At 67.5% G+C, this 10,392-nt stretch overlaps 1 protein-coding gene across 1 annotated transcript in view; it reads right to left on the bottom strand.

Annotated features, from left to right (window-relative positions):
- Positions 1–2,471: 2,471 nt before the first annotated feature.
- ABL2 (ABL proto-oncogene 2, non-receptor tyrosine kinase) overlaps positions 2,472–10,392 on the bottom strand; it is a 63,758-nt gene continuing 55,837 nt past the window's right edge. The window contains exons 4-11 of the mRNA XM_056107328.1: positions 10,142–10,392; positions 9,353–9,437; positions 7,833–8,010; positions 7,162–7,346; positions 6,560–6,712; positions 5,864–5,953; positions 5,254–5,415; positions 2,472–3,924 (exon numbers count right to left, since the gene is read on the bottom strand). The exon at positions 10,142–10,392 is cut by the window's right edge and continues 22 nt beyond it. Coding sequence (XP_055963303.1) covers positions 2,534–3,924; positions 5,254–5,415; positions 5,864–5,953; positions 6,560–6,712; positions 7,162–7,346; positions 7,833–8,010; positions 9,353–9,437; positions 10,142–10,392 — 2,495 coding nt within the window. The 3' untranslated portion in view covers positions 2,472–2,533. The remainder of the gene's footprint in view (positions 3,925–5,253; positions 5,416–5,863; positions 5,954–6,559; positions 6,713–7,161; positions 7,347–7,832; positions 8,011–9,352; positions 9,438–10,141) is intronic.

Consider the following 10,392-nt stretch of genomic DNA (forward strand, 5'->3'; position numbering starts at 1 on the left):
CACACCCCCCCCCCAAACTCGCCCACGCGTGCTCCGGTCAGTCGGCACCAGAAGGCACCACTGGCACGGATGCCCAAGGGCCAGGCAGAAGGACCCTCCGCACACACCAGGCCCCGGGAGGCAGAGAACTGGCGGGGGGTGCCCGGAGGACCGCCGGGGTGCCCCAGCAGGGGACAACAGAGTTGTCCTGGCAGTTGCACCGAGGCGAGAGCCAGCGGCCACCGTCTTGGGGGACAGGGGGGCCCCAGAGCGCCCGGAAAAACCCCTGAGTCAGGGAGAACAAGTCACCGCAGCAAGATGACAGTCCCGGCCAGCACAGGGTGGGGGGGACAGGCTGTGTGCCCCTAAGTAGCCGATGGCCACCTCCCGCAGTCAGAAAAATCACCCCCAAAGTGCACTGGTACCAAGGTCACCTGGCTGTTTGCTGCCCCCCCCCCCCAAACCAACAGCCCAGCAGGACGGTCTGGCCACACGGCGCCCAGGTGTCACATGTCACAGCGCTTCTCTGGGGACACGCACACGGTGCCTCTGTCAAGACTCGGCAGGCACCCCAGAGGGTTGGGGTCTCTGCACCCCAGCTGTTCCCCTTAGGGGGATACGGCCTCTAGGTCTGCGTCCCCACTGGTGACCAGGGACACGCGTGACAGCCTCAGCTGACCCGGACACTCGGTGCTTTTTCTCTCAAAGTGCTTTTTCAGACGGAGCGAGTGTCCCGGAAGGCGGGATGTCGGGCTTGAGCCTGTGGGCGTGTGCTGGGCAGCGGGGGGTCCCCTCAAAGTGCTGAGTGCCGCCGACGGGGGCCCCCCCGAGTGCGTGCCCTGGCCACTGATTGTCTGGCCGGCCGCTCCAGGCAGTGATTCTCAGGGCGGCACGACGGGCCCCCCCAACCCGCCAGGAACCCGAGGGCCCCAGTTTCGGACCGCAGTGGGCACAGGTGCAAAACCCCGGCCCCCACGCGCCTCCGTGGAGCCCCCCCGGATCCAGCAGGGCGCGACCTCTCCCCCCAGCGCAGGGTCCCAGGGTGAGCAGCAGCAGGGCAGGCGACCCCCCCCCCGCGACCCCCATGATCCCGCGCACATTCCAACCCTGAGGTAGTTGCAGTAGTATCCCTTGCTCCCTGCCGGCTGCGCCCCTCGGGCCCAGGACGACTCGCTCTCACGGCCTCGAGCTCCGCTAGGAAACTGCCCGGCAGGGCCAGCCTTAAGGTGGAAGCCCCAAGCGGTGCCCACTGCCTCCAGGAAGCCCTCCAGGCCCGTCTCGGGGAGGACGCAGACACGCAACGCGCGGGGATGGTGGCCGACCGGGCAAAGGCTAACTGAGTCACGCGTCCCGAGCCCAGGGGACAGGGCCTCTGAGCTGCCCCCGAGACCCCAGTCCCAGCAGCGGTGATGGACAGGGAAGTGGGGGCAGGGAGGCTACTGGCCAGGCGCCCCTGCAGAACTGGGACCCCTTCCCCACACACCCCCAGACCTGGGAGCGGGGAGCCCACCCAGAAAGCAGCAACTGACCCGGGTGTTGGCGACCCCTCCCAAGTCGCAACGAAATGGGTTGAAGTTTCTGGAGGGACACGGGGAGGGTGGGAGGGGCCGGGACCCCCGCAGGACACGCCCGCACGGCTGCTTCCAGCACCCCCAGCTTTTTCCTGGGGCCAGGCCTCAGTGCTCGCTCGACCTCCAGAGTTGAGGTTCCAACCTGCCCCGTTGGCCGCAAAGCCACAGAGGGACCGTCAGCCATCAGGGCAGCGTGGCATTGGGGGGCTCCCTACCCGAACACACCCCGACCGAGGGCTAGGGAGACGCCCCCTTCCCCCTTTCCAGACGCCAGGAGTCTCCAGGGGCTGAGGGAGCGGTCACTCCCACCGTGGCCCCGGGACTGGCAGGTGCAGAATGGCAGGAGGGGTGACCCGCGACCCACACGCTGACCCGCGTGCCCGGTAGCAGCTCCCTTGGAACAGACCTGGCACAGAGCCAAGCCGGACCCCCCAGACAAGCTGGCGTCCGGCTGGTGGGGAGGGGGAAGGGGGCGGGGGCAGAGGTGCCCCCTGCCCTGAGATGTGTGCAGGACCCACGTTCCCGAACCCTGAATCTGGGGCCTCGCTCGCCCGCGGGTGGGACCCCCACGGCCTCCACGCGCCACCCCTTTTCCTGCACTGACACGGCAGTGCCCTGATTGGGGTTCCCGGCATGACCTTGCCCACACAACACTGGCCGTGCCCTTGCTCACCGGGATGACCTCGGCCGTGACCGCGCTCACCAACCGTCTCCAGCACATTTCCGTTTCTCTGCGCCGTGCCCACCGCGCCCCCGATCAGACAGGCCCGGGGTGCCCGCCGGCGCTCCCTGAGGTGCCACCTGGGCTTCGGGTCCGGTGGGCGAGTGCCCGGCCCCCCAACCCCGCCTCCGAATCGGGGTCCGCTGTTCGCTTTTTTTTTGCCCTTCGGTAACTGAGATGACCCTGTAAACGTGAGAGCTCGGCCGCTGAGGACGGGGACACGGGGACACGCGCGCCTCCCAGGCCCCGGCGGGGGCGGCGGCTACCTCTGCACCACGTCGCTGATCTCCTGCACGCAGGACAGCAGGTGGCCGAGCGCGGGGCTGGCCCCGGGGCCCCCGGCCGTGGCGGCGGCGGGGGCCACCTGCAGCTCGTGCAGGCTCAGCTCCAGTTTGCTCACGGCCTCGCGGAAGGCGAACTTGTTGCGCGTCTGCGGGATGCAGTCCACGTAGCCCGAGCAGTAGCCCAGCAGCTGGTGGCCCGTGTCCACCAGCTGGCTGTTGGGCACGGGCTCGGCGATGGCGCTGGACAGCAGGTCGGCGCACTGCAGCAGCGCCTCGCGGCTCACCTTCTCGGCCGGGCCCCGCTCGGCCGCCGGCCGCGTCTTGCGCAGGGCCACCTTGGCGCCCGCCGTGCCGTTGGCCAGCTTGGCGGGCGACGCGGCCGGCGCGGCCGGAGGCACTTGCGGAGGGGGTAGGGCGGGCCTCGGGGCCTTGCCCCCCGCGGGCCCCGGCCTCTTCCCCGCGGCGGCGGCGGCGTCGGGGGCCTCGGCGGCGGCGGCCACGGGGGGCGCGGCGGGGTCCTCGGGGCGCGGCACGGGCGGCGGCGGCGGCGCGCACTTGGGCTTCACGCGCCGCGGCCGGTCCTTGTCGCCCGGGTGCTCGGACAGGAGCTTGAACTTGTTGCCCTGAGAGTCGGTGCCCACGAGGGGCAGCCCCGGGCCGCGCTCGGGCGCGGGCGAGATGAGCACGGGCACCTTGTGGCTCCAGGCGCCCGCCTCGCCGCCGCCGCCGCCGCCGTCGTCGGCGCGCGCGTCCCGGTCCCGCTCGCGCTCGCGCTCCCGATCGCGGTCCCGGTCCCGGTCCCGCTCGCGCGCCAGCAGCTTGGCGCGGGGCCGCGCGGCGTCCGGGCGCCGGGCCGGCGCGTCGCCGGCGTCCTCGGGCGGGGACGCGGCCGACGACGCGGTCCTCTCGAGCGGCGCACGCGCGCGCGGGCAGTTGCGCGGCAGCGTCATGGTCAGGCGGTCCTGCTCGGCGGGGCCCGCGGACACGGACGACGTGGAGTTGGAGCGCGGGAAGGGCTTGGCCGCGTCCTCGCCCGCCGCGGGCTTGCCGGCGCGCAGCCCCAGCGTCTTCTTGATGAGGCGCGGCGTGAAGAAGCCCGAGAGGCCGGCCCAGCCGCCCGCGCCCGCGTCCTCCCCGGGCGGCTCCGGCCTCCGCGCGGGCGGCGGCTCCATCTCGCGGAACGAGCTGCTGCGGCGCGGCGGGGCGGGCGCGCTGCGCCGCTTCATGAACGAGCTGAAGAAGCCGCCCTTGCGGTCGCGCGCGAAGCCCGCCTCGCGCCCGTCGTCCAGCAGCCCCACCGGGGACTTGTCGCGCTGCTTGCGGGGCAGCGCCGGGGACCCGCCAGGGCCCTGCGCGCCGCGGAGCAGCCCTGCGGGAGGGGGACAGGGTCAGTGGCGAGGCGGAGCCAGCCGGGGCGGGGCCTGTGGGCGGGGCTCGCGGGCGGGGCGGGGCGGGGCCGACAGGCAGGGTCAGAGGCTGTGGGCGGGGCCTGTCTCGGGGCGGGCCAGTGTCTGTAGGGAGGCTCATAGATGGGGCAGGCCGATAGGCAGAGGCAGAGGCTGTGGGTGGGTCCAGACACTGGGGCGGGGCCTGTAGGCGGGGGTGGAACCTGTGGGCGGGGCTAGTAGATGGGGCGGGGCCTATAGGCAGGGCCAGAGGTTGTGGGCGGGGCCAGTCGCCGGGGCGGGGCTTGCAGATGGGGCGGGCCAGTGTCTGTAGGCGGGGCTCGTAGATGGGGCAGGCCGATAGGCAGAGGCAGAGGCTGTGGGTGGGTCCAGACACCGGGGCGGGGCCTGTAGGCGGGGTGGAACCTGTGGGCGGGGCTCGTAGATGGGGCGGGGCCTATAGGCAGGGCCAGAGCTGTGGGCGGGGCCAGACGCCGGGGCGGGGCCTGTAAGCAGGGTCAGAGGCTTTTGAAGGGACTGGGCAGAACGGGGCCTGTAGGCAGGGCCAGACGCAGGGGCGGGGCCTGTGGGCGGGGCTTGCAGATGGGGCCGGCCAGGTCTGTAGGCGGGGCTCGTAGGGCAGGCCGATAGGCAGTGGCAGAGGCGGTGGGTGGGGCCAGACACCGGGGATGGGGCCTGTAGGCGGGGAAGGCAGATGGGGCGGGGCCTGTGGGTGGGGCTCGTAAATGGGGCGGGGCCTATAGGCAGGGCCAGGGGCTGTGGGCAGGGCCAGACACGGGGCAGGACCTTTAGGCGGGGCTTACAGATGGGGTGGGGCCTGTAGACGGGGTCAGGGGTCTTTGAAGGCCTGGGCAGACTGGGGCCTGTAGGCGGGGCTCGTAGATGGGGCGGGGCCAGGCGCCGGGGTGGGGCCTGTAGGCAGGGTAAGAGGTAGGGCAGGGCCAGCAGACCGGGTAGGGCAGACCAAGGCAGGGCGTGGGATGGCAGGTGGGGCGGGGCCAGATGCTGGGGTGGGGCCTGCAGGCAGGACCAGAGGCTAGGGGCGGGGCTGGCAGATGGGGCGGGCCCAGAGGCCAGCAGTGGCCACTTCACGCCCACGGAGACCCCACCCCCCCACGGGACCATCGCCCCAGTGGGGACCCCCTCCCACAGCACACGGCAATGCACGGGCAGGGTCCATCAGTGCACCACGCCCGCCTCATGCCCATGGGCACCCCCGATGGGACACTGGCCTGTGGGGTCCCTGCCGCCCGCCACCCCCGCCGGCACCTCTGCGCGGGGCCAGGCCCAACCTGCGGAATTCTCAGTGGCGGCGTCCACGGCCCCATCCATGTTCTCCTTGTTGTCCGCCGGCTTCTTGAGCGTCCGCGTCTTGGAGGGCAGCAGTGGCAGCCGCGGCAGGTAGGGAACGATGGACGACGAGGACGCGGCTCGGTCAAGCTCCTCTGCCACTTCTGCGAGGAGGACACGGGCACCGGGAAGCGCTGACCCACCAGGGGACGGGAGAGGGCGCGGCCGGGGCTCCCTGCCCACTCCACTGTCACTCCAGCCCCCTCCAGGCTATTTTTTTTTTCTTTTTGGGGCCCTCCCGGCGATGCACAGGAGTTACTCCTGGCTCTGCTCGGGGGACCCTATGGGATGCTGGGAATCGAACCCAGGCCGGCCGCATGCCAGGCAAGCACCCTCCCCGCTGTGCTATCGCTCCAGCCCCTAGGCTACTGATTTCTAACGGAACACAGTTTACTGATTAAAATAGGAGATTTCAATATTTCCAAGTCATGTAAAGGGAAAGAACGGCGATGGCCTGGTAAGAGTCCCACCTGTGAGGTCCCACAGGTGGGGAACGTGACCCCCTGGCCCGGAACCGGCCCCCTCCCCCACCACCACGGTCCACGGTCTCACCTTCTGAAATACTGGAGTCGTGGAACATGGTCTCAAAGGCCTGGTGTGTCTCAGCAAACGAGGGCCTGTCGGCCGGGCTCCACTTCCAGCCTGGGAATCAGAGGAAGGGAGAGTGGCGACTCCAGGCTCACAGATGCCCCAGGAGGCGTCTGGCACTGCCCGGAGGCTGGAGACACTGGCGCTCAAAGCAGCGTCTCTGCCCGGTTGCAGACTCTCCTCCCCAAGTCTGGAGCTGAGACGGACCGCTCACTGCAATCAGCACGGACCCAAAGCCGGCCTTCCCCTACCTGTCTCTAAATTCACCTTTTTATTTATTTATTGGCTTTCTGGGTCACACCTGGCGATGCTCAGAGGTTAATCCTGGCTCTGCACTCAGGAATCACTCCTGGCAGGGTTCGGGGCACCCTATGGGATGCCTGGGATTGAACCCCGTTCGGCTGCGTGCAAAGCAAATGCCCTCCCCGCTGTGCTATCGCTCCGGCCCCAATCCACCTTTTTTATTCTTCTCTTCAACACGTGAGTGTCTGGGCCATGAGCGACCCTCCAAAGGATCCCTTTAAGACAGCGCGATGTGCCCGTGGGCAGTTGGTTAAACGCCACGAAGTTCCTGGTGACGAACTCAGAGAAAACTACTCCCCGGGATGTGCAGATGACCCTGAGTGGCCACGAACCCCACGACGGTGCAAATATACTCACAGGCTCTCATGAGCTCGTAGACCTTCGGGGGACACCCCTCGGGCTGCTCCATCCGGTACCCCTTCTCCAGGAGATCGTAGACCTGAGACAGGTCGATCCCTGGGTACGGGGACATCCCATAGGTGGCGATTTCCCACAGCAGGACCCCGAAAGCTGTGTGAGGAACAAGCCAAACAAAAACTGACTGCGCGGCATGGGGTCATTTCTCTTACCCTGGCTGTAACATTAGTTCACCCAATTCTTTTTTTTTTTTTTTTTTTGGCTCTTTGGGTCCCACCCAGTGATGCTCAGGGCTGACTCCTGGCTCTGCACTCAGGAATCACTCCTGGCGGTGCTCGGGGGACCCTAGGGGGTGCTGGGGATCGAACCCAGGTTGGCCTTGTGCAAGGCGAACGCCCTACCGCTGTGCTATGGCTCCAGCCCTGGCTCTGGCTTTAAGGGCAAAAGGTGAGTAGCTGGGAGTTTCTCGGGAAAAGTCTAGCTCAGTGGCTGGGTTGAGGACGGGGTGAAGGACAAGCAGGGTCCACGGAGCCGAGCGGCTCTCCAGAAGGTCGTGGGTCAGGACGACGGTGGCAGGCGGACCCCCGGCCGCGCAGCCTTACCCCAGACGTCGGACTTGATGGAGAAGGTGTTGTAGGCCAGGCTCTCGGGCGCCGTCCACTTGATGGGGAACTTGGCGCCCGCGTGGGCCGTGTAGGTGTCCCCGGTCATCAGCCGGCTCAGGCCGAAGTCGGCCACCTTCACCACGTGGTTCTCCCCCACGAGGCAGTTCCGAGCTGCGAGGTCCCTGCGGGGAAGAGGCGGCGGATGCGATTCCACCCCGAGTGGGACCAGGGCAGGGGTCCCGCTCACCGGGAAGGAGCCGCGATCGAGGCCAGCCCAGAGCTGTCACCAAGGGCAGCGGGACTGTTAAGGGGGGGAAGGGACACGCTTCTCAACACACGTCACGCTGTTTAGTAAGACTGAGTGCGCCGTGACTAGTATTTTTTGTTGTTTTGTTTTTTGGCTTTTTTGGGGTCCCACCCGGCGATGCTCAGGGCCGACTCCTGGCTCTGCACTCAGGAATCACTCCTGGCGGTGCTCGGGGGACCCTATGGGATGCCGGGGCTCGAACCCAGGTTGGCCGCGTGCAAGGCCAACACCCTCCCCGCTGAACCGTCGCTCTGACCCCAGTAAACACCATCACTGGCGCCAGGACGGCCCACGGAGAGGGGCTGCCTGCCCGAGTTTCTGGGAGGTTCCGGTGCCCTCCCGGACGGCCGGGCGCACGCACCGATGGATGAAGTTCTTCTTCTCCAGGTACTCCATGGCCGACGAGATCTGCGTGGCCATGTACAGCAGCACCACGGCCGTCACCTCCTCGCGGCTGCAGTCGCGCAGGTAGTCGAGCAGGTTGCCGTAGGGCATGTACTCGGTCACGATGTAGAAGGGCGGCTCCAGCGTGCACACGCCTGCGGGCGAGACAGGGCCGCCGCCGCTCAGGGGCTGCTCGGACCCTCACCGGGCGCCGGTGGGACAGCACAGCGGGGAGGGCACTGGCCTTGCTGACCTGGGTGCTAACCCCGGTACCCCAACTGGGCCCCGGAACACGACCAGGAATGAGCTCTGAGACAGGGGGAAGCCCTGAGCACCGCCGGGCCCGGTCACCCCGTCCCCTAAAAAAAAAAAGACACCAACTGATAAAGGGTCTCTCTGTCCAGAGTGTCACTTCGGAGGGTCTTGGACACTTGTGTTTGGGGCTGGAGCCATAGCACAGCGGGGAGGGCGTTTGCCTTGCACGCAGCTGACCTGGGTTCGATCCCCAGCATCCCCTAGGGTCCCCAGAGCACCACCAGGAGTGATCCCTGAGTGCAGAGCCAGGAGGAGGCCCTGAGCATCACCAGGTGGGACCCCCCTCCAAACAAAGCAAAAAAATTAAAAGTGTTTGGACAGTTTTTTTTGGGGGGGGGGGAGTGTCTTGGGGTCACACCCAGTGGTGCTGAGGGGTCACTCTGTGAAGGTCAGAGGACCGACCCTTGGTCAGCCATGTGCACAGCAACTGTCTTCCCGACCTCCCCCTCCCGTCCATCATTCCAGCCCCCAATGCAGTTCATTTTTTTCTTGGGTCACACCGGCAATGCACAGGGGTTACTCCTGGCTCTGCGCTCAGGAATTACGGTGCTCAGAGGGCCACATGGGATGCTGGGAATTGAACCTGGGATCGGCCACGTGCAAGGCAAACGCCCTCCCCGCTGTGCTATTGCTCCCGCCACCCCCATGCAGTTCTTATAAGTGATTCCAGAAGGGCCCAGGAAGATGGGAATTTTCAGAGTTCTGTCCATGGCCTGACCCCCAGCCCCAACTGCCTGTGGGATGGACACGCAGCAGCAGTAGCAGTGGCCGTGGGCAGGCCGGAGACTGTGGCCGCTCGCTTAGCCTGGGGCCCGAGACAAGGACCTCCCTGGCCGGCAGCTGTGATGGACAGAGCTGCAGGAACCAGCCTGGCTCTGAGAAGGCCCCACGGGGTGGGGGTCTGGGGGTGCCAGTCCCCGCCTGCTGGGAGAGGTGGACGGGGGGCAGAGGCACCCCCTCCTCCCTCTGCTCGTGCTGCGTCTGTCTGGGGGACATCTTCCCTTCCGTGGCGGCCTGGGTGGGGCACATGGTCCTGCCCGGTGTGGCTCTGAACAGCTGTAAGCGCTGGCCCCGGGGCAGCGGCCGCAGCCGGGCCCTTGGAGAGGGCTGGGGACCCACTGAGACACGGCGTGACGGGGTCTGGCCACAGGCAGGGGCGGCCAGGAGGCCCGGGCAGCTCACCGAGCAGCTGCACCAGGTTCGGGTGTTTGATCTCTTTCATCACCGCGGCCTCCTTGAGGAACTCCTCCACTTCCATCGTGTCTTCCTGTGACGGGGAAGCGGAGAGTCACAGATGAAAACGTCAGTCAGCGGGAGAGGCAGCCCTGGGCCCCTCGCTCCAGCTTCCAGCGCCGCGGATCGGCCCAGAGCAGCCGGCAGAACCAGGTCTCGGTGGCCGTGGCCTCTGGCCCCTGACAGGACCGGAGACGTCCCCAAAGCACATGCCCCTGCACTCTCCACCCGTCAGAACGAGATGCCATCCCTGAGCCTTGGCGCGGGGGGCGGGGGGGGATCACCAGGGGAAAGGCCGCGCCCCCGCTAGCACGATGCCAGGGTGCTGGCGGGAGAGACCCCAGGGAAAGGGCTTGAGCCTCACAAAAAGTGCTCAGACCAGGCGGAAGAAAGAGGGGGCGTCTCCAACGGAAGTGCGGCCTAAGTCCACCAGAGGGCGCTCTCGGGCCACAAACGCCCTTCAGGCGCTGGCACCGACCAGTCCCTCTGAGCTCTGCCTCCTAGCACCCAGCCAGAGGCTGTGTTTGAGTCTGTGTGTGTGTGTGTGTGTGTGTGTGTCTCTGTGTATGTGTGTTTGTGTGCCTGTGTGTATGTGCGTGTGTACACACTCATGTGGTGCGTGCATTGCGTGTGTGTGCCTGTGTGTGTGTGTCTCCAGAGACTGCGTGCGTGTGCCCAGAGACAGCGAATGCGCGTGCCCGCGTGCGCGCGCGTCCCCCCCGCAGGCCGGGCGCCCACCTTGAGGGTCTTCACGGCCACGGTGAGGCTGTACTTCTTCCAGACGCCCACGTAGACCTCGCCGTACTGGCCGCCGCCCAGCTTGTGCTTCATGGTGATGTCGGTGCGCTCCATCTCCCACTTGTCGTGGATGGGCGACACGCCGTAGACCGTGGGTTTGTTGCACTTGGGCGCCGGGTAGTGCAGCGTGGTCACCAGCCCGTCGGCCACCGTCGAGTGGTGGTGGACGAGCTCGGCCAGGGCGCTGAAGC

This window comes from Sorex fumeus, unplaced genomic scaffold, assembly GCF_029834395.1.
Source record: "Sorex fumeus unplaced genomic scaffold, SorFum_2.1 ptg000161l, whole genome shotgun sequence".
NCBI classification, from domain to species: Eukaryota; Metazoa; Chordata; class Mammalia; order Eulipotyphla; family Soricidae; genus Sorex; species Sorex fumeus.